This window comes from Centruroides vittatus, unplaced genomic scaffold (assembly GCF_030686945.1).
Source record: "Centruroides vittatus isolate TY-2023 unplaced genomic scaffold, ASM3068694v2 scaffold_149, whole genome shotgun sequence".
NCBI lineage: Eukaryota > Metazoa > Arthropoda > Arachnida > Scorpiones > Buthidae > Centruroides > Centruroides vittatus.
Window position 1 is genome coordinate 3236187 of NW_027122681.1, and position 22254 is coordinate 3258440.

General features: G+C 28.3%; 1 protein-coding gene and 1 long non-coding RNA gene across 2 annotated transcripts in view; one reads left to right on the forward strand and one right to left on the reverse strand.

Annotated features, from left to right (window-relative positions):
* Positions 1–22254, reverse strand: part of LOC136987260 (uncharacterized) — a 58469-nt gene that overhangs the window by 19433 nt on the left and 16782 nt on the right. The window contains exon 2 of the long non-coding RNA XR_010882597.1: positions 927–1123. This is a non-coding gene — a long non-coding RNA (uncharacterized lncRNA). The remainder of the gene's footprint in view (positions 1–926; positions 1124–22254) is intronic.
* LOC136987250 (glutathione S-transferase Mu 1-like) lies at positions 942–19084 on the forward strand. The gene is made up of 7 exons (XM_067284957.1): positions 942–1081; positions 4438–4578; positions 7800–7881; positions 11873–11973; positions 12951–13046; positions 15355–15465; positions 18892–19084. Exons 1-7 carry the CDS (start codon positions 1046–1048, stop codon positions 18997–18999), a joined length of 675 nt encoding a protein of 224 aa, XP_067141058.1. The 5' UTR covers positions 942–1045; the 3' UTR covers positions 19000–19084.

Consider the following 22254-nt stretch of genomic DNA (forward strand, 5'->3'; position numbering starts at 1 on the left):
TAATATCCATACATACAGAAATTACCCCCGATTTTTTTGCATTTCTTGACGTTTCAAGGTCTCCTAAGTCCAAAAATGTAAAAATCTTGGAGGGTCATTTTTTGATCGCTCGCCGTACTTTCCTCTGTTAGAATATATATAACAGCCGGAAAAGTAAAAATACATCAAAGTTTTAAGGGAATATATTTTCTTAAATTTATTTCAGTTTCAATGTTGAATACTCAACATCTACACATTAGAATGTATAGAGTATACACTACAGTACACTGGGGTCCGGGATAGGTGTCTGATATTTGAGTTAGCGGTAAAATATTATTTTACTTGACGTTGCGAATATTTTTATATGCAGGAAGTGATGTCATTCGGGGTTTACGTGTTCTCAACGCGTTCTATAGAATGTTTTATTGATATCTGAAATACCTGCCATCTTTCCCTAGCGGGCATCTCCTCCTGATTTATGTTGTATAATGCAAAAAAGTAAACATTTTGTATAAGCATTTAGAAAATATTACATATACTGATGAAGGAAACGATAGATGAAAACCTCTCTTCGAAGCAAAATACAGTATTCTTTTTAAACTGCGTATAGTGAAATTGGGATCCATAAAAACTGTTTAAAGATTTAATTAAAATCATAAAGAAGTTAATTTAAAACGATAGTTATTACAGTAAACCTAAAAATATTTTATACATTCATCCGAGTAATGCACAATTCATCAAATAATCACTTAAAATCCGAATCGCATCGAATATTCACTCATTAAACGCGAACGAATTTAAAATACGTACTTTCATAATAATAATAAACGATATAATCGCATCCTTTAATATTAAATCTATTCGACGCACATCGTATTGAAAGATATGGACAGAATATTTAATCGTTATCAATTTAAAAATCAATAAATGTTAATATTTAAAGTTACCTCTTGCCGCCGCCAGAGGGAGAATGTGGCAGTGGTTTTTAAGTAGGCATGTTTGGCTTCAAATTATCTAGGTCTCTGATCGTGTCAATCCAAGTCGTGAGTCCTTGAGAAATTCCGTTATGGCTCCTGTCTTAGGTTATTGGAATATCCGTGGTGTAAGTAATTATCCGTACTCGCTTATCACTAGCCTTAGAAACCTGTAATAAATATAATAAAACTTTTGAAACTGATTAAATTTGAATTTGATACAGGGTGGAATGCCACAAAATTTATTCTAGTTTCGATTATTGAAACCGGTTTTGACTGTCCTTCTGACCAAACTTTGTTCTAACAGCTATTAGTTTTAATGAATGTTTAATAATTCAGATTTTCAGTATATTTTTAAAATGATTTAGAGTATCCATTGAAATAATATAATATACTATATAATATACACAATGTATATTATATAATTCCTGTCAAGTTTAAATTTAAGGTAAAAAATTTAAAACTAAAAAGATGGACAATTATAAACATTATATTATGTATTCGTGCTTATTAAATCATAAGTTAGAAATTAAAAAAAATTTATTATACTTTATAATATATATTAAATTATTAATTACAGTGTATATGTAAACCAGCAGCTTGTCAAACCAATATATATATATTGCATTAAAAACTTTGCATAATTCTTTTTTAAAGCAGAATGAAGATTTGTTTAGATCGGGTGTGGAATAAAGAAGTTCCTAAGTAATAAATTTTGCATGGAATATTCTTAATCTATAGTAGCAACATAATTAAAGATGTTTTTGCAGTATTCCCAAATTATTACATGGAATAAGGTTATGCTATTGTGCCAGAAGCAACTGTTTTGTAGTCTGACTTAAGTAAAAGTGCAGTATATTTGGCAAAAAAAAAAGGTGGTGGTGAAGTAACTACAAAGAAACTTTCCTCTAACTTTTTTTTCTGTTGGGATGGAAGGACTTGTTTTTTGTCAGTTTATTGTCCTTGTTTCAGTTTCTCCTTAAATATACCTTTGATGCCTCATTCTGTTTTCTTTTTAAACTGAATATTTGGCTTGACTTTGTATTTCAAAACTTAGTTTCACCTCTTTGTATTCAAAAAAGATGTAAGCAGTTAAGATTCATGGTAATAATTTTTAATCAATTGCTAAAATTGAGGCAAAAAAATTTATACACTTTTATATAATTTAAAGTTTATAAAACAAATAAAATTATTGGAAAAACTACAGACATATTACTCTCAAAAATGTGATTTTAAATCTCATTTCAGCTCAGTTGTCTAAATGTTAATGGGATATTGTTTTATTTTGATTGTCTGTTGTCTTGGTCATTGTCTAGATATAAATTTAATGTCTTTGTATCCTTGAAATATCATTAGACTGTATCCTGTAGCCTACTAATATTTTAAGGATACAAAACCTATATTACAAGGACTATAGCCTATATACTATATTTTTTTTCTTTCAGTTAAGCCTAAATTTATTTATTTATTTAAATTATTTAATTAAAACTCTAATTATTAAATTTAGCAAGAGATGGTGCCTAACGCCTAACTCTAGTAGCAAAATTAACTTTAATTATTAATATTACTATAGCCATTTGCTAGCCCGATAATTCGGCAGTTGTTTGGACTATAGCCTATATAGCTCTGATATTACCCTCTCAGATAACTAAAACAATAGCTTTAAATGATGGAAAATATGTTTTCATATTGGCTTAAGAACTGCTATTAACAAATATTTGGTCATAACTGATGATTTATTTTAAATTAATACTTAAACCATGCAAATTGAATGAAGTTATAATACATTTTTTATTGTTTCTTATATAGTTTTTCTTTTCTCATCCCAAAAAAGAATTACTTAATTCTGATGGTACATATGTGAATATGAAAAAGGATTTCAAAACATTGAAAAACTATATTTGCAATAATTGAATTTAATAGTTAATTCTGTGAAACATCACAATTCTTATGCTGAAGTGAAATGTTAATTGAAGACTTAAAAGGTGACAGAACCTGATGTATCAATAAATTTTATAACTGCTATTTGTGGTTCTTTTCAGAAATAATAAGCAGAACATTAGATTAAAGCTATCACATATTTACCCTAATTTTCAAAATATATGAAAGAATTACAGCAATTAATATATAATATATAATCTTCCAAAACTTTTAAAATATTCTTTAATATTACCTACTTACATATGCAAAATTGTTCTACAGATACCTTGAATTGCCTTCGGTTAGATTAGCGACTTTTCTTTTGAACGTTGCCTATGTGTTTGCCTGTCTAATTAATTAAATTTAAATTTAGTAAATTTATAATTTTTCTTCTGATAATTATAGATGTAATAGAAAACCAAGATATTAATAAGAATTTGTAGGTTTAATCAATCATGTTTACAAAACGTTTGTCAGAGGAATTACAAAAATATATTCTTTTGAATTTAAGTGAGTGACTTATTTAATTGCATATTAGATTTAAGATTAATTTATTTGAATAATGATACAGCATTAATTTTTAAATAAATGAACAAATGAAAAATATTTTCTTCAACTTAATCATTTATAATACATTGATTATACAATATCTTAACAAATGAATAATTTGTCATCTGACACATCTGGGTTATTTATCATTCTTTACCAAACTTCTTGAACAGAGTAAAATATTTCAAAGTTCAATGCTTATAACATTTTACTAACAATTAACCATAGTAAAAGTTTAACACAACAGCATTTTATTGTAAATTATGCAATAGTCTTTATAATGTTTAATTTCTTAACACACACACAAGATACAAAGAGATAACAAACTGACCTTGTCTGTAATAATAAATTCATCTTTTTAATGAATGATATGCACCACTGGTTAAAGATAATTGATGAATTTTTTTAAAAGGTTTAAGATATATTCTATATGATAAATGTTAAAAACAGTATCAAAAAATTCAAAATGCATTTATTAGTCATAGCATTTAAATAAATTAAGTTATATTTATTTTTTTTTAGATATTTAAAAGTTAAATTAAATCTAAACTCATTCATCATTGACGTAAAATCTAATCAATGTTTAAGTAAGTTTTTTCAATTCTTTTGTCAAATATTTATGCTATATGCTGCTATCAATTTGTAATGAAGTAAAATCCAAATATTCGGCAAGGTAAATAGTTGAGAATTTTGTATGAGAGTTATTTAGAATTTTAATCATGTATTAATTTTTAGTTTTAATGATTTTTTAAAATTTTTAATACATAAAACATTGAAGTGATGTGGATAAAATTCATAATTAAAAAATAATTTATTCACATATTAATTAATATATAATTCAGAAAAATATATAATAAAAATTTATGATTATTTTATTTAAAATATTAAATTCTATTTATTAACTTGTAAAAAGTTCTTTTGTTTATGATATTTATTAATTGATAAGCTATTTTTCTTGAAAGTATTCAAAAATTATTTTGATAAAGAAAAGTAATAACATAAAATCATTTTTTAGCTTGCTCAACCCATCAGATTATTGTTAGCTTATACTGAAACAGAGTTTGAGGACAAAAAATATTCATATGGACCACCTCCGACATTTGATCGTAGTGCTTGGCTGAATGAAAAATTCACTCTTGGTCTTGATTTTCCCAATGTAAGTAATTTTTTTTTCCCCTCTCAAGTAACAAAATATTTTTAAAAATTTAAACTTTGTCATTTTTTTTTGTTAGTAGATGTGAAAATTTAATTTGTCATTTTTTTATTATTAATTCACAACATGATTCTGTTGTTATAAACACAATTAAATTTTATTTTTGTAGGAAGGAACATCAATCCACACCAACACTTGCCTTCCTATAAAAATAATTCATAATACAACATGGTTTCAAAGCATGACTATTTAAATTAAATTTTATACAATTATTTTAAAAAAACCCTGATCTACCAAATGTATAGAATAATTTATATAAGATGTTAGTCTTTCTTATAATACTATATAGCAGGGATGGGCAACCTTTTTCTATGTAAGGGTCACATTTCAAAACTTTGAACTGATGTGGGCTGCATACATAAGGAAAAAAAAGAAAAAAAATGCTAATAAATCATAATTATTTATTTGGCTGCAATTTGAAAAAATACTAGATCTATAAATTTCCACTGTCGTCTGTCTGACAGTCTGTCCTTTCGAGAATGGAGTTAGATAGATGAAAGCCAAGATAAGATATGGAAACCTTATGGGCAGGAGGCCCCTGATTAACTATGCAAGAACTTCTGATGCAAACTGGAAGTCACATTATATCAATTCAAAAATTTTCCCCTGAAAGGAGTTTGATAGATGACTGCCATGACTCGATTGCTGACAGGAAAAGTATGATGTACAGGGCGAGACACTACTAATTTGAGGTGGCGAGCATATATTTACTCCTGCTATATAGTGTGAGTATTAAAGGCTGGCAAGGGCTTTTGCTTGACTTTTCCGATACTTGAACACGAAATTAATTAGGAGGTTTGATAATTTTCAATTATACTAGGTATGAAATTTAAGTATAGTAGAGTCCCACAAACTTGACTTAATCTGAACTGAGATGATGATGTTTTACATATAGCAACAATACTAGTCTAAATAGCAGAATATTTGTAAAGGTATTATATGTGCAAATCAGTGTGCATATTAATTATGTTACTATTTCTATTTCCAGCTAAATTTCAATTAAAAAAACTATTCACTGTTCAGTGGTTATTTTCAAATAGTGTTATTTGTAAGGTGGTGTTTTGCAGTGAAATCTTGGAAATAAGGTTATATTCTTTGTGGAATTTATGTTATTAACAAGTGCTGTCAGTGAATAACAATAACTTTTCCTTTAGTAATTTTGATCTGACAAAACTAAAATTAAATTTCACATTTAAATATATATTCTTAAGTGATTTTTATTTTGTTAATAAATTAATCAGTTATACACAAAACTGTGTATTTCACGTATAATCTGATAAATCATTTTCATAATTGAAAATTTTACGAGATTAACTTTGTTGTAGACTCATGGCATAATTAAGACTTTTAGAGGCCCTGTGCACTTCAGATTTTCATGTCTTGCATATACTGTATATGTAACTGGGCTGCAATTTTCAAAAATTGCAGACCTATTAATTTCCACTGGTGTTCATCTGTCTGTCCTTCCTTAATTTCGAGAACAGTGTTAGATAGATGAAAGTCAAGACCAGATACAGAAAACTTATGAACAGGAAGCCCTGATTAACTATAAATGAATTTCTGGTCTAGACTAGAAGACATATGATTTCAATTCAAAAATTTTCCCTAGAATGGAGTTAAATAGATGACAGGCATGACTCTGTTATCAGGTAAAGTGTGATGTACAAAGGCAAGACACTAGTAATTTGAGATTGAGAGCATATATTTTAAATTAAATAAATTTAAAAATATGATTAAAAATTGCAGCCTGGCATTGTGATATCACAATAATTTTTGCTTGTTCCTACATAATAATAATTTTCTGAATTTCAATAGTATTTAATGTACTTTACATAGATTAGATACTATGTTAAATTTATACTTTAGATTATTAATTTATTAACAAAACAAAATCAAATACAGTTTAACTCGATTATAACATCTATGGACTGGCAAGTTTTTGACGTTATAACCAAGTGTTGTTATCTGTGGGGTCATAATTTCAGTCTCATAAAAAGTACAAAGTGTGTTTAAGAATCTATTATAAAATCTATTCTAATTTAACATTGTATGTATTACCGTAAAATTGTTTCTTAATGGTAATACTTATGATAATAATTTATTATTGTATGTATAAAGATGCAAACCATATGTTTAAATCAACTTTATTTACATTATTTTGTCTAAGTTTACATCATCAATGTAATTAAAAATTTCAAAAATGATCTTTTATAAGAAATTTCTATTTGTCTTAAGTTTCAATAATGGCGGAACTTCCAGTTTTGAGAATAATGTCAAAATAAAAGGCAACAAAAGGTTAAACTAATGTACGCCAATTAAAAATGGTTCAATTATTTCTTTATAAACTATTTAATATAATATGTTGTATTAAAAATAATAAATATTTAACAATTTAGCATAAAGTAATTTAAAAATGAGTACATAATAACTGATAATAAAATTTGTAAATTTGGGAGTGTTTCAAATATGACATTAAAACAGGGTTTTGTCATTACAAGTGGTTTTTTTAACATTATCTAGTGGGACCGATAAAAATTTGATGTTATATTAGGGTTGTCGTTACATCCGATGACATTATAATTGGGTTAAACTGTATATACTTTAGTAATTTTGATCTGACAAAACTAAAAAGGAAAAGTTATTGTTATTCACTGACAATGCTTGTCATAATGATTTTTGTATTATTTTTACTTCTTATAAAAAAATCTCTTGAGGTCACTTCAATAATTTTATGAACTAAAAAAATGTTTAAAATATAACTAATGAAAACAAAGTTTTGAGATAATTACACAATGCCACATGCTTTCAAAACTCATATCAAATAGTACAGTTTAACTTATAAAAATTCTGATACATCCTTTCAAATTATTTTTAAATACTACTATACATAAACATTTAAATGTTTGGTTTTGGTTTTTTTATGTATGTATATTAAAATTTATTAAGTAATTGACTATTAAATAATTTAAATTATATTAAAATTATTTAAGTCCTCTGAGAAAGCAATCTATTTTCATTTTTTAAATAAAGGATACAAAAATTTAACACCTTTTTAAAATTATTATATCTTAAAGTTGTTTTTTAAACTTTAAGGAAAATAACAATTTTTAAAATATTTATAATCAAAACACTAAAATATGTATTTATAATAATTTTATTTTTAGTTGCCTTATTATATTGATGGTTCAGTGAAGCTCACCCAAAGTTCTGCAATTATGCACTATTTGGCTCGGAAAAATAAGCTTGGTAATTAATTTTTCCAATATTAATATATATCTATATATATAAAAACGAATGTGTCTGTCTGTCTGTGTGTCTGTCTGTCCTTCATGCATTACTACACCATTTATCCGATTGCCATGAAACTTTGGGAAATTGTTTAATATATTCCCACGAAGGTTTTTGGCATATGTGAAGACCACTATTTCCCCCCTTTCAAAAATATATTTATATATGGATTAAGGCTTTTATGTCCAACAGATGGCGCTAACTTCCAACGACCTAAGTTTGCTTTTCTGTGAGGCATTGTTTTTCTGTGAGAACGGACTAAACCAGATCATTTTCTATCTATCTATATAAATAAAATATAACGTTCGTTTATTCCTACCGATTCCTTTGAAATTTTGACACAACTTTGCATTCCAATACATGTTTTTTATATAATATACATGTCGAAATTCCCCCCACTGGGGGAAGAGGGACAGGATTAAGGCTTACTGTGAAGAACTCTGCTTCTATTTATACTATTTTGCATGCGGTTTTGATTGCGTTTTAATAGGGTATGTCAAGAGAATGTACACTAAGAAGGGATTTTTTGAAATTCCTTCCTGTTAGAGAAGTGTTATACATTTATAATAGATACATTTTGAGCCACAACAACGCGTGGCCGGGTCAGCTAGTTTATTATAAAATTGACTTATAAACAGCATTTTTAATATACTTTTTGTAATTATTGAGGCAGAGCATTGATGAAGCCTCTTCTATGTTAATATGGCTTATAGAATTGTTTGTTCTAAAATTTAATGGATTTTGATAAAACTTTGCCATTTCCATTAATTGCAATAAGGAGGCCAAAAATTATAGAAAAAATGGGAGTCCATGACTGTTGTCAGATAGTTTGGTCAGTGATGATGTCCATGCTCCCTGAACAATTTAGGAGGCATAAATAAAAAAACGTTGAGCATACCTAGTGGAAAATGGGTGTCAAAAATGAACAACTGTTTTCTTCTGATTGCCAAAATGAACAGTACACAAGAATAAAGCAGTTGACACTTATTGAATATGAGAATTGGTTGTTTGTGCCTGGCAACTGTAAGGATTGCCTTTCTTTCCAGCAGGTACAAAGATTGCCTGTTTGAGGCAACAACCATTTTCTTCTGATCACACTCTCACTCATGCACATCCATACACTTATGCATGCCCTTATGTACACAGTCAAACACATGTCAGTGCTTGGGTTAGGTGAAGTGAAATAAATTTATATGTACTAATAATTGAAAAAAATTTTGGGGATACTATTGATTACCACCTATGGAATTTCGGGTCTTTGAGTATATATCTGAACTCAGGAGACCGAGACGAGTTCAACGATACCCTACTTTTGGACCGGAGACGAAAAATAATAACTTTATCATACTTTTTTCCAGCGATCACGCGATGATAGGGAGTCGCGTCACTCTCTCCGCTAAGTCGGCTTCGCTATCGTGATCGGAAGTTGCATCACTTGCTGTTAAAATTGCCTTTAGTAGATGTTTCCCCCCTTTTTTTACTTTGTTCAAGAACTACCGTGAATCAATAACTAGTGACGTTTAGCACATGGTGGCCTGCCAGCGGCTCCCCTCCGGGAGGTCAGTTGGGAGCACGAACAGTGGGAACGGCCGCCATGTTCGCTGCCATAAGTAACATTAACCGAAATGGCGATCGCGCAATGATCGGAAGTCGCGTCACTCTCTCCGCTCTCGCATCGCGTGTTTAACCCTACTGGAGATGACCGTAGTCTGACATCATGGTTTGCAGACTTTACCGCAAGATGGCAGTACTAGCAACTATGGTGCCGTTTTCATGAGAGCATTAAAAAAGTATGGTAACTTAAAAGGCATGATGATTTTTTTATTTTTCGTCTCCGGTCCAAAAATAGGGTACCGTTGAACTCGTCTCGGTCCCCTGAGTTCAAATATATAATCAAAATCCTGAAATTCCATAGGTGGTAATCTATAGTAAACCCAAAATTTTAATTACTACAATGCAATTCTATGCTTCAATTCTATCAAGATATGACAGTGATGTCCCTAGTTGATAAATACAAAGCAGATGTTACACATTTGCTTATCTAATATTGAGAAAGCAAATGTTAATTAATAGGAAAGGGAAAAATTAAATTTTAACATTTTAATTCTTGAAAAGTAGTTTTTTCTTCCTACATTTACAATATAAATACTTTAACAAAAAGTAAATATTTATTATAAAAATATTAAATTTTACAGATGTTTTTGTCATTTTTTGTAGAAAATGAAATTGCCTTTTTTAACCAAAAAAAAAAAGGTATTTAAAAACTCCCGCCAAGATTTGTATAGTCTCTGGATAAAATTCACTGAGTTCAGCATTAATAAAGTTCCTCTATCATTAGCACAAGTACTTTCGAGGAGTATATAATCGTTGAAAGTACTTGTGCTAATGCTAGAGGAACTTTAGTAACACTGAACTCAGTAAATTTTATCCAGAGACTATGCCTTTTTTAAATAAAATTCTAATAATAATAATAAAACCATTTTATAAATTTAAAAAAGTGGCTTTTTTAAAATTACATTATATAAAATACATATATTTTCAAAAATTCTTAAATCTTATATGTTAAGCAATTTATGAAATATATAAATTCTTTTTCTGAATATAATAAGTTACTCAATTTGCAAATGATTGTTAGGTTGATTTTGTCCTTGTAAATTTACAATTACCTGTGCTTAGTTATTTTAAAACTGATGAATAATTAAAATTTAAGCATGTAGAAAACCTTATTTTCGTAAAATAAATTCATTTTCTTATTAGATATGATCTTTCTTTTCAATAGTAATAATGTGATAATTTGTTTATTCATATTTAAAATCGTATGTAAAATAATACTTAAGAAAACATATAGGAAAATAATGAACTGTACTTTACAAATACTTCATAAATTAAAATGGTTACTTAATTTTAAATTGTATTTAAATATATTTTATCAGCTTTTTAATTAAAAGCTACAGTTGAACAAATCTTATTTCAATAACAAACTATAATACAAAAATAATTAACTTTTAAAAATAAAAATAGGAGTTATACTGTACTTGAAAATAAAGTATTATTATATTACATTCTATTATAATGAATATAAAGAAATTATATAATGAAGATAAAAGTTCTGGGAAAAGTCATTGGCAATAATTGGAACTAGTTATCTAATCTTTCTCTAATAATATGATGATAAATGCATTGCAATTAAATAACTATTTTACATTTTATAGCTTTTTTTTTTTAATATTTTAGTTATATTTGTTATAATCAAGTATACTGAAGTAGAATAAAATTTAAAAACAATCTTATGTTAAAAGAATCTGCTGTGTAGGCTTTGCTAATCTCATTTCTCTGTAACAGTATGAAATCATAGATGGTTAATTTTTTATTGCTACATTCTAGATAATTTTTATTTGTACTTCTCTGAAGTGTATAAATTTAAAAAAAATATTCAGAATAGTAAGCAAAAATTTAAGTTGCAGCTTAGAGAAAAACAAATGTTAACCTTTTATCAATTTGGATTTACTTCAAGTTTGAAATTTTTCAATTTTTCTTAAAAATATATTATATAAAACTAATGTTATTAATTTTATTAGACTATACAATTTTTAGATCAGTTGGCTGCTTTCCACTCTGGAGACTTGAATTTAACTCAGATGCTAAAATATGTTTGAAATATATTAGATTTTATCTCCTTAGCCATTAAATTTGCATTTCTGGGAAAACTTACAAAATGAAGCTAATGCTATATATATAGCATTCATAATAGTTCCCAAATATTAGTGTGTGTGTATATATAGTATGATTTTTCTAAGATACTGATACAAATTAAAAACACAGCAAGAAGTAATTGTGCAATTTTATTCAAACTTCTTTAACTTAATGAAGTAAATTTGCATAAAATTTCAGTATGCTGATTTTCTTTAAATCAGAGATATAATGTTTTATTTTTCAATAAAATTTCTAGATGGAGCAACTGAAGAAGAAAAAATAAGAATAGATTTGGCTGAGCAACAATTGATTGATTTTCGTATGGCATTTGTTCAATTGTGTTACAATCCAAATTTTGTAAGTATAAAGCCTTAATATTATAAAAGTTTTTGTTTCCTTGTAGGAAAATTTTAGAACATTAAACAATGTTGTAAAAATAAACACTCGTTTTCTATTTTATTTGACATAGTCTATTTTTTCAAATCCATTCTAATTATAGCAAGTTATATTTATATTTCATTGACTTAGAATTTTGATATATTATCATCAACTATTACATACTTTATTACAAAATGTCAGTTTGCAGTATGAATTGGCAACAACTTATTTTAACATCTGTTAAAACTGACAAAATTTTTATACAATAAGTAAGTACAGTACTTTGAATAAACAGAAGGAATTTAATCAGAATCTGATTTTATTACTATTGAACTATTTTATATTTTTATTTTTGTATCTGAAGTTAATTTTTAATTTATTATAACTGTTTACTTGTAATAAATTAAATTAATGAATCAATTTTACTTAATTAACTTAATTATAAAAAGCTTGTTTTCAATAATTTCCAACATTTGACATTATATTTAAATATGAATTTTACTGTAAAATTTTTCTAATGAAAAATATTTAGGTGTTTTCAAATGTTCTCAATTTAAAAAGGCATATCATAATAGCAATAAATGGAATCATTAAAATATTGTATGTTCTTTTGTTGTTGTAATTCTGAAAAATAATTCATAGGTTTAAACTGTTTTAGGTTATATAATTATATATGAATAAATATTTGTAGAATGGGATATTATATCTGAAACAAAATTAATCATATTAAAATCTAAAATAAATGAAATAGTCATTAATGATAAATATTTATAAGTTTATTAGTTTGATTTTTATTATGTTTATTTTAAGAAAATATTAAAATTATTTTACATATTTTTGGTGGTTAGTTGTTTTTTTAAATGTAATATTGAACCAGTTTATTATTCATTAATTCAAATAAAATATTTTATTGAATAGTTTATAGGAATATTTTAATTAAAAAAATAATTTTGTAGGAAACTTTAAAGGGTGATTATCTGAAGAGTTTACCTGATAAATTGAAGTTATTTTCTAATTTTCTTGGAAAAAACAAATGGTTTGCTGGCAATAATGTAAGTGAAAAGTTTTTATGAAAATTAATATATTGATATATATAGTTTCTTTAAATGTTAATGCAATATCTAAAATTAAATTTAAATACAAAACTAATTTTAATTTTTTATCAAACTTTATAGACATCAATATGTAAAGACTACATATATGCAGTATATATTTAAAGTCCAAAATTACAACTGAAATGAATAACTAGTAAGAAAATCAACACTTTACATAATTTTCCAGCATGAAAAGTTTTAACTTTTGTTATACAAACTGTTTTGTGCTGGAAAATTACGTAAGGCAACTAGTGTGTATTTATTATATTACACACAAATTATGTACAGAAGACCTCCCCATGTAATTCAATGTTTGCATTGCATTAGTTTTGCATACTGTAATTGCATACAGTTTTTAAATTATACTAGTAAAAAGTAATAAAATAATAATAATTATTAATATTTTATTACTTTTTACTAGTATAATTTAAAACCAACCATAACCTTTTTTATAAACTTTTTTTTTTTTTTAATAGATGGCAGATAGCTGAAAATTTTTCACCAGTCAGTCAATTTACATATAAAATATTTCACATAACATTACTTGATTTTGCATCAGTTAATAACATTATTTAAGGATCCACTGTATCACATGGTACTTTATATATCATATAAACAGTATATATTTTTTGATCATTTTGTTATCAATATTTTGGTTTGTATGTATTTTGAGATGCTAATATAATTTGTACTGTATTGTTTTGTGTGTAAAATATGTGTGTATATAATATTTGCTTCTTTAGTTTTGTTCTTTAACTTTATTTTTCTGATTTTCAATATTTATTTTGTTTGATCATCAGACAATTAAGAGAAATAGTGAGAAGATTATTGTTCTAAATTAACAAATGAGAAAGGGGAGCAAATGAAAAGGGAAAGAACCTGGATATTATAATTTAAAAATATGTGATTTTAGATGCAAAGATACAGGGATAAAATCAGAACAGGACAAGGAGTCCATTCTAGATTGGATCATGAATTGCTGGTGAAAGCACAACTCTGAATAGTATGAAAATTGAAACTGTTTGAGATGAATAGTAGTTGTTAGCAGTTTTTCTTATTTGTATCAATAGACAATATTGTCAACAGTATTCGACATGTGAAATTGATGATAGAAGAAATTAATTAAGACCTTAGAATCTGTCTTCACCAGACAGTGTTAGGCTACTTCTCAAGTTTTATTACCTCCTTAAAGGAAAAAAAACTAACACAATAATAATTGATTATTTAATCAATTATTTTTTATTATAATCATCTGTTTATTATTTTAATCAAACATTTTTGACCACATCATCTTTGATTTCGTTTTTCTTAATTCAAATTTGTACATATTCTTTATGGTGATGAATTTTTTAAATTTTATTTAATAAATGTAAATTTTATATGTTGAAAAATCTGAGCAAATTTTTAATTTTATAATTCTAACTTTAGTTGAACTTTCTTTCAATTATGAAAACTGAAATTTTAATAGTTTATCATTAAATTTACACTACATACTTAAAATCTGGAATAAAATTAGTCACTATTTCACTGCTTTTAAGTGGATTTTAATTTTAATACCATTTGTATTTAATACATTTAATGCCACTACTTAACATAGACATGGCCAAACTGCAGTCCATAAATTGAATCCATTTCATAAGAAGCTTTTCTATGGTATGCAAAGCTTTTGTTTTGACTGTATAATTTTAAAATTTTTATGAGAGAATGAGTTGATGTCAAAACTTGCAATGAAGCACAAGGCAATGCTAGTAAAAATAGAAACATAGACTTCATTTGGCATATATCAATGTTAACTTCTTAAAATGAAGATAAATTATGTTACCAGCATGATGATTATCCATTCAATTGTATTATTCAATATGTATTCGTAGAGAAATAAGAAAAATTCTAAAAACTTCTATTTTTTATAGTGAATTATTGAACATTTACAAACATTTTATAAGAAACTCTTCTATATTTGTTCTTTGTAATCACTGTATGATCCTCATGCAATAAAGTTTGACCATGTGAAAGTTTTTTTAATATACCATATTAATTAACAATATTTTATATATTTAAAAAAAATCTTACCCTATAGTTAAATATTTTGTTAAAAACTGTAGAAGTTTTTCTTCTTCCAGAAGTAGGTTTGTTTCATAATATTTTCTTAAACTTAAACAAAATAATATGATTTATCTGTAAATTGTTCTTAATATTAAAATATAAATTATTTAGAAAATATTTTTATTTTAACCTGAAATTAATTTTGTATATTTGTTATTAAAAGCTTTCTCATGTTGACTTCATAATTTACGAAATGTTGGCTCAACATAAATTGTTTGCACCAGACTGTTTGAAAGAATTTTCAAATTTAGATGAATTTGTTACAAGATTTGAAGTAAGCTGAATATTAATTTTTAATTTACAATAACAATTTTAATAAGTTACTTTTTTTTATATTTAAATATATGTAGTTCTGTTATTTCTTGAATTAATCATTTATTGTATTTAAAATAGTATAATATATAAATGGTATATAATATGCACAATATATATATATATAGGGTCACTAAATAATGCAAACTTTGCATTATTTAGTGACCCTATTGTTACAAAGTGCTAAACTCACTAAATGTAAATTGAAAATTGAGAATATATTAGAAAGAATAAAACTAGAATTAAAATTAAAATAAACTAATACTAATATATATATATATATATTTTGAAATCACGAAATCAACAACCACTTGCCACACCGGGATATAGTTAATCACATACTCTGAACCAATTACGGCATGAAGATAAAGAAAACAAACAAAAACAAACATTTTCCAACTCCTGAGTTCTTCATCAGGTTTTGTAACAATTGCTCGATGGTTCTTCGTTAACAACTTTTGGAATAAAATTCGAACAAGCATTTAAATATAAGTTAGAAAAAATTATTAACACCATGTTGTGCTTGTGCGATGAGTTGCCCCTACCAGGACTCAATGAACGGCTAAACTGTGTTGTCAATCAACTCTTCAACTCTTGCCAGGCCATTGACAAAACTATTTCCTCTTCATAATTTATGTATGTTGATGTAAAATTGGACTAAAAATGTGCACAGCCTCCAACCATCTGAGGTGTTCTGTGGGGGCTGAAGTGAGGGTGAGTCTGGCCCAGTTAAAGTCTGCTACAATGTCCTGATCTGTTGCATATGTAGAGAGGGCCATGGTGGTTCTTGCATGATTTATATTGGCAAGATGTTCTTGTAATCTAATCCCCATGGAGTGCTTAGTTGACCCTATGTATACCAGGTCTCTATCATATGCCAGTAAGTCTGTTTGTGTTGGGAGGGTTATTCCCATTACATAGCATGTCAAAAATAGTCGGGCACCTCCTGTAAGTGAGACGCATTCGGTGTTTCCTGGCAACTTCGGCACATAGGGATCTTAAGTATGGGTTAAAGGTAATGGGGATCTGTTCTACATACCTTTTTACCTTCATGCTTGAAGTTGGTCGAACTCTGATGAATTGTGATTAGTATATGATGCAAATACTGACCGAACATGTTCGGTCAGTATTTGCAAGACTTGAAGTGGGGAAATCTCCCGATTTCCCCACTTCAAGTCCAAGTTTGGACAAGGAGATGGTAGCTGCTCCTGTGGGTGCCCTTGCAGTGACATGAGGCACTATATACTTGCTGAGTGGCTGACCAGATTGACCGGTCTAAGCCTTCTGAACAAGTACTTCAAACGCTAGCAGCAAGTAAAGGAAACCTATTGAAACCAAAGGAATTTGAGGAAAGTAATAGGCCTCTTCAACCTATAAGCTGAGTGAATGCACTGGGTAGGCCCCCTTTTCAAGGGGAGGGGACCCAGCTGACTGTTTATAAGAGCTGGCTTCTCTCTGGTAGAGAACTCTGTGTAGTACAGGCTGCACCAAAACTGTATCTCAATGTAAGAGGGTTGGACCTGGGAGTGAGGAAGGATGTCCCAATTGGGTAGTACCACCAGAGCCCAAGCATTTAACTTGGGTTCAATCTTATAAGTCCAGACACCTCAATGATTACTGGGTGACAAACCAGACCTATGATTAAAATACAGTCTTTGTACTCTGTAGTGCCATTTGGCAGAGTAGAAACAATTTACTCAGAGTTATATGATGCTCTGGTCCAAGTGGAGTGCCAAAATGTTGCAAGGCCATCTTTTCAAGTCGAAAAGACCTTCCTGATAAGTTTCAGCATAAAGAACAGGCTGTACATGACATTGAATACAAATACTTGTATTAGCAATGGGCAGAAAAGTGGCATCAAAACAAACCAAAATGGAACAGTTTTTTAACAAATCATGAAGTGAAGAGCTAATGAACCATATGTATTATAATTTGCCTGTTTTTGTGCTTATATTATATACAGTTTCCATCAGCTTTGTCATTCACACATACAGCATAATGTACTGTACAATATATAAACATCTCAAAGCCTGACAATTATGTCAAAGCTAAACAATTACTGGATTAAATCAGACTAAATTACCATTACTAATAATTATTAAATACTGAATAATTTGGCACTAGAAGTAGCTATTAGGTGCCATATATTATTAAATTTAATAATTATAATTAAATTAATATTTATTAAATAATTCTTTTCTTCCAGAATTTCTAATCAGTCCAGAATGGGATTTGAACCCACTCTGGACTGCTGCTTACCATGTAGATGCATTGCCAGTTAAGTTATCTGGACCTCCTTCTAATTTTTTGCTTTAGTTATAACTATACTATTACTCATGGCGCCACAGAGGATGACTAAGGGCCAATAGCCCATAATCAGTCTCTTATTTGAAATGAAATTTTATTTCACCCTACAGTTGCAAACAAAAGTTCATTGAATCAGTCTGTTGGTTTGAATGAATGAGTCTCAGTGGCGTAGCGTAGTGGGGGCAGCAGGGACGGCCCACCCCGGGCGGCACTTTTGGGGGGGCGGCAAAATTTCACAATAAATAATAATATCTTGTAAAAATTTGAACCTGTACAATACACAATAGTGGTGATTGTTCTTGCTGAAAAGTTCTTTAGAATTACCGTATGTTTTAGTCTTTTTAAATTGAGATACCTAAATAAGGGAGCGGCGAAATTTTCTTCCGCTCCGGGCGGCTGACACCCAGGCTATGCCACTGATGAGTCTCTAATTTCGTTTGCAAATTAAATCAGTATAATAAGTCCTATTAATAAATTATGGTTACAATAGATTAATATTAATAAAATAATAAATTCTAGTTAATTTAAAAAAAAAATTTTTTTGCTTTATCCATTCAACGTGCATTGAAAAGATCTGTTTATATGGCTAAAATGAAATTAAATTTTCTCCCTATTTTATCTAAAATGGGATGGATAAAGCCCAAATTTTACAATTTGTTCTTGCTTTTTCCATCCATTTTTTGAATGAAGTTAGTTTTATTTACTTGTGACTTGGATAAAGTGCACTTTATATAGGTAAAGTTTAAAAATTATAGATTTGTTACTTGCTTCAACCAAAAGATTTAGGATTAACTAGCTAATGCCAACTTTATCCATCTTATATCTGATTTGGGAGCTTTAGCCATAACATGTGTATAAAAGCAAATACCATATATAATTTCATTTGTTAAAATTAACAGTAATCCAGAAGCATTTTTTTTAAATTTATAATAAAACTTTCATCATTGCAAAGTTGCTATTGAAATTTTTCAATAAATTCATCTGTAAGTTAATTAAAATAGTTTTTATATTTTAACTTAAAATTTTACTAAATTATGATAAGTATTTTTCAAATTTTATGTAATTTTGACTTTTCAAATAGGATTTGCCCACCATCAAGAAATATATGAATTCTGATCGATTCCTCAAATGGCCTCTGAATGGTGATATGGCAAAATTTGGATCACGAAGCACTGCTCCTCCAAAATAATAGGCAACAGTTGTTGAAGATAGTTTCATACTGAATGTATTTTTCTATTTCAATATTTTGCAATAAATGTTTTAAAATTTTGCAATTATTTTATTATATTTGAAAATTGAATCAAAAACAGTGTATTGATTATCAGAAATTTAAAATTGAAATGATCTTGAGCAGGAGTTAAGAACTTCTGACTATTGTAGAATGTTTAAAGTATCTTTGAATGTTTGACTGATGAAACAATTTATAAATAGTCTACTTACAATCTATTTAATTTATATTTAAAAATAGGTCCACCAGTAGCCAAGTGGTCTTCGTTCCTTGAACACTGGGAGTTCGGTCATGGGTTTTCGCCTCGCTCAGATGGGCTCACTGGCCATGTGGAGTTTCCTAGGTTTTTCCACATCTGTAACTTCTAAGAAGGGCCAGTGTCCCTTAAAAAGACCTCCCGGAAGGCATCCCCTCCTAGGCAGATCAACCAAATGTTGTGTTGCCATAACTTAAAACAAACATACATATATTTAAAAATTAACTAGCAAATTTTAAAATGATTAATTTAAGATTAACTGTGTTGATAAGCTAAAATTTAAAAAATTTACAGTTTTTTCTGTAAATTTAGATTCACCTCTAGATACTATTCTCTAAATCTACTTGAAAGTACAGTAATAATTAAATAAGGATTTCATAGGCATCAAACATTACAAATTTATGAAATTAATTTATATTAGTTTTCAATTTTGTCAATATATAAAATTCCTTGTGTTCAATACAAATTTTTATTCTAATTTTCAAATTAGCTGTGAACTGACATTTAGTTAATAGATAATTATAATTCAGAAATAAATTTTTGAAATAGAATAAATAAACAATTTTTATATTAAAGTTTTAGGAAAATCAAATTTACAAAAACATGTAAGCTGATTATTTTAAATTAAAAAATATTTACATAAAGTATACACAAAAAAAAATTCTGACAGCATAAAGATGAAGTCTGTGTTTAATTTATTGAGACCATAGGTTTCATTTGTCTCAAAAACGAATTTTAAACTTGGAAATCATTTAACAAATATTACTTTCTCTATATAAGACAATAAATTTAACCAGATATACATGTTGAATTTGGTGTTGCTTTGAATATTAGATTACAGATAACTTAATTATTTTAATGAAATTTCAGACTCAAAAAATTCTTGAAAGAAAGTATGATAGATGTAATAATATTAATAATTAATCTTTATTTACAATCTCAGTTTAAATTAGATATTTTAGCAATGAAAATTATATCGGGTTAATGTTACCTATGGTTTCAAGATGGCGGCTCGTCTGATTCCAGCAAGGAAATGGTGGGGACGCACGTTCTAACCTAACCTGTTCTAATAATTTTGTTGGTAATAATTATGGTAATTTATTAGAATAGGTTAGGTTACAACGCGTGTCCCCACTGTTTCCATTCTTCTATTTGCTGGAATCAGAGAGATTAAATATATAATCAGAGATTAAATATATATAATTTAATCAATTTTTCATATTAAAAAGTTTACTCCTGTTTTTGCTCGAAAATATAAACTACTACATTGAGATAAGGATTTCATAGGCACCAAAATGTAATCATCACGAAAGGCATTTAAGGGGTCAATTTAACGCTCTGGGAAAATTGGGATTGGATTCTCGCCAGCGCACAGGAGTTTTCATGGAAGCTTTATTCCGGATAACTTGGCCACAGCTCTTGCCATTCGGGCTCCCCATTCTTAGTCTGGCCGAACTCATGAGCATGGCAAAAGGTCCTTTTAGTGCCCACAAGGCAGAGTCAAAAATGAAAAAAAACTGAGTTACTTGAATTCATGTCACGATTCTTATTCTTCTGTTTGTGTTTATTACATAATTTTCAATTTTTAACTAAATTGCATAAACTTGATTAGTTCATTTTAGTTTAATTTCTTGTGGATAACTGCTGCAGTGTACTCCGGCAGAAAATTGCTAGAAACAAACATTTGCAAAACCTGTATCGCAGTACATGCAGCCAGGGCCGGATTTACATAGGGACATTTGGGGTCGGTGCCCAGGGCCCCCACAAAACTGTTTAAAAATAATTTTTTTTTCCTATTACTGCGACAGCCCAGTGTGGCCTAATCATGAGGGCCACAGGCAAAGAAAACCAAACCCGGGAAAAAACCTATGAAACATCGGAAAATTTCGGGGAAAAATTTTACATAGATATTTTTCAAATTAAAATAATTAGTTTTACACAATAAAATATATGTATGTTTACAATAACCTTATTTTTAAATGAAATTTACAACTAGTTGAAATCTATTTGAAAGTACAGTTATTTTGTGTAAATTTTCTAAATCATCAAATTTGCCTACTCTTAAAGGGGGACCCCCAGGTTGTGCCCAGGGCCCCTGGATTGGTAAATCCGGCCCTGCATGCAGCGCCTCCCGACTTGCTATTAAAAGCTTGGCTATACTAAATTATATACTGATATTGTATCTCAAACATTAAAAACATTTTTCTATTTCACTTCTGTTAACATTCACTTCTAGATACTATTCTCCTTCATTCGTTTTATGAGACAAACTACTAACTTCATAAGTGTAGAAAATACAAAAATTTCGTCCTGTGAATATTTTGTATCGTATTGCTTCGTTTGTGTTTTATTTTTGAAATAATAACTATTATTATGACATATACCAATAAATTCTAAAATAAACTCGAACAAAGTTAAACAAAAAATTTAAGATAGAATTTGAATCTGTCAATGGATGTTATCATTCTGCATCTAAACATCCTGCCAGATACTTCTGAGTTGTTATATATAGAAAGAAAAATTATTGGAAAATTACCAGTCTTTAAGAAGAAAGTTCAAATAGAAATATATCTAATATCAATGAAAAGGTGGATTGATTCATAGAAAATGAATGGGAAGAACTAAAAGCTACCTGTAGGCCTATATAACCTACTGTGTGAGGGATGGTTTCGAGAAAATAGACTTATTGCCTTATCATTAAAGCAAACCAACACTAGCGCGATCTGCCAAGGGGTTGCCTTCCAAATGGATTTCTGTGGGAACTGGCCTCTATTTTAAGTGTTAGACATGCGATGAAAACTCGGAAAACGCCACGCAGCCAGTCTGTTGGTCAGGTGATAATTGTGGTTCTATACACTGTCATTAATGGACCAAAATGACAGATGAAAGGTCATCTTAGGGCCTACAAGACTGAAAGAGAAATAATAGTGGTAATCGTATAGATAAATCGAAATTTTATA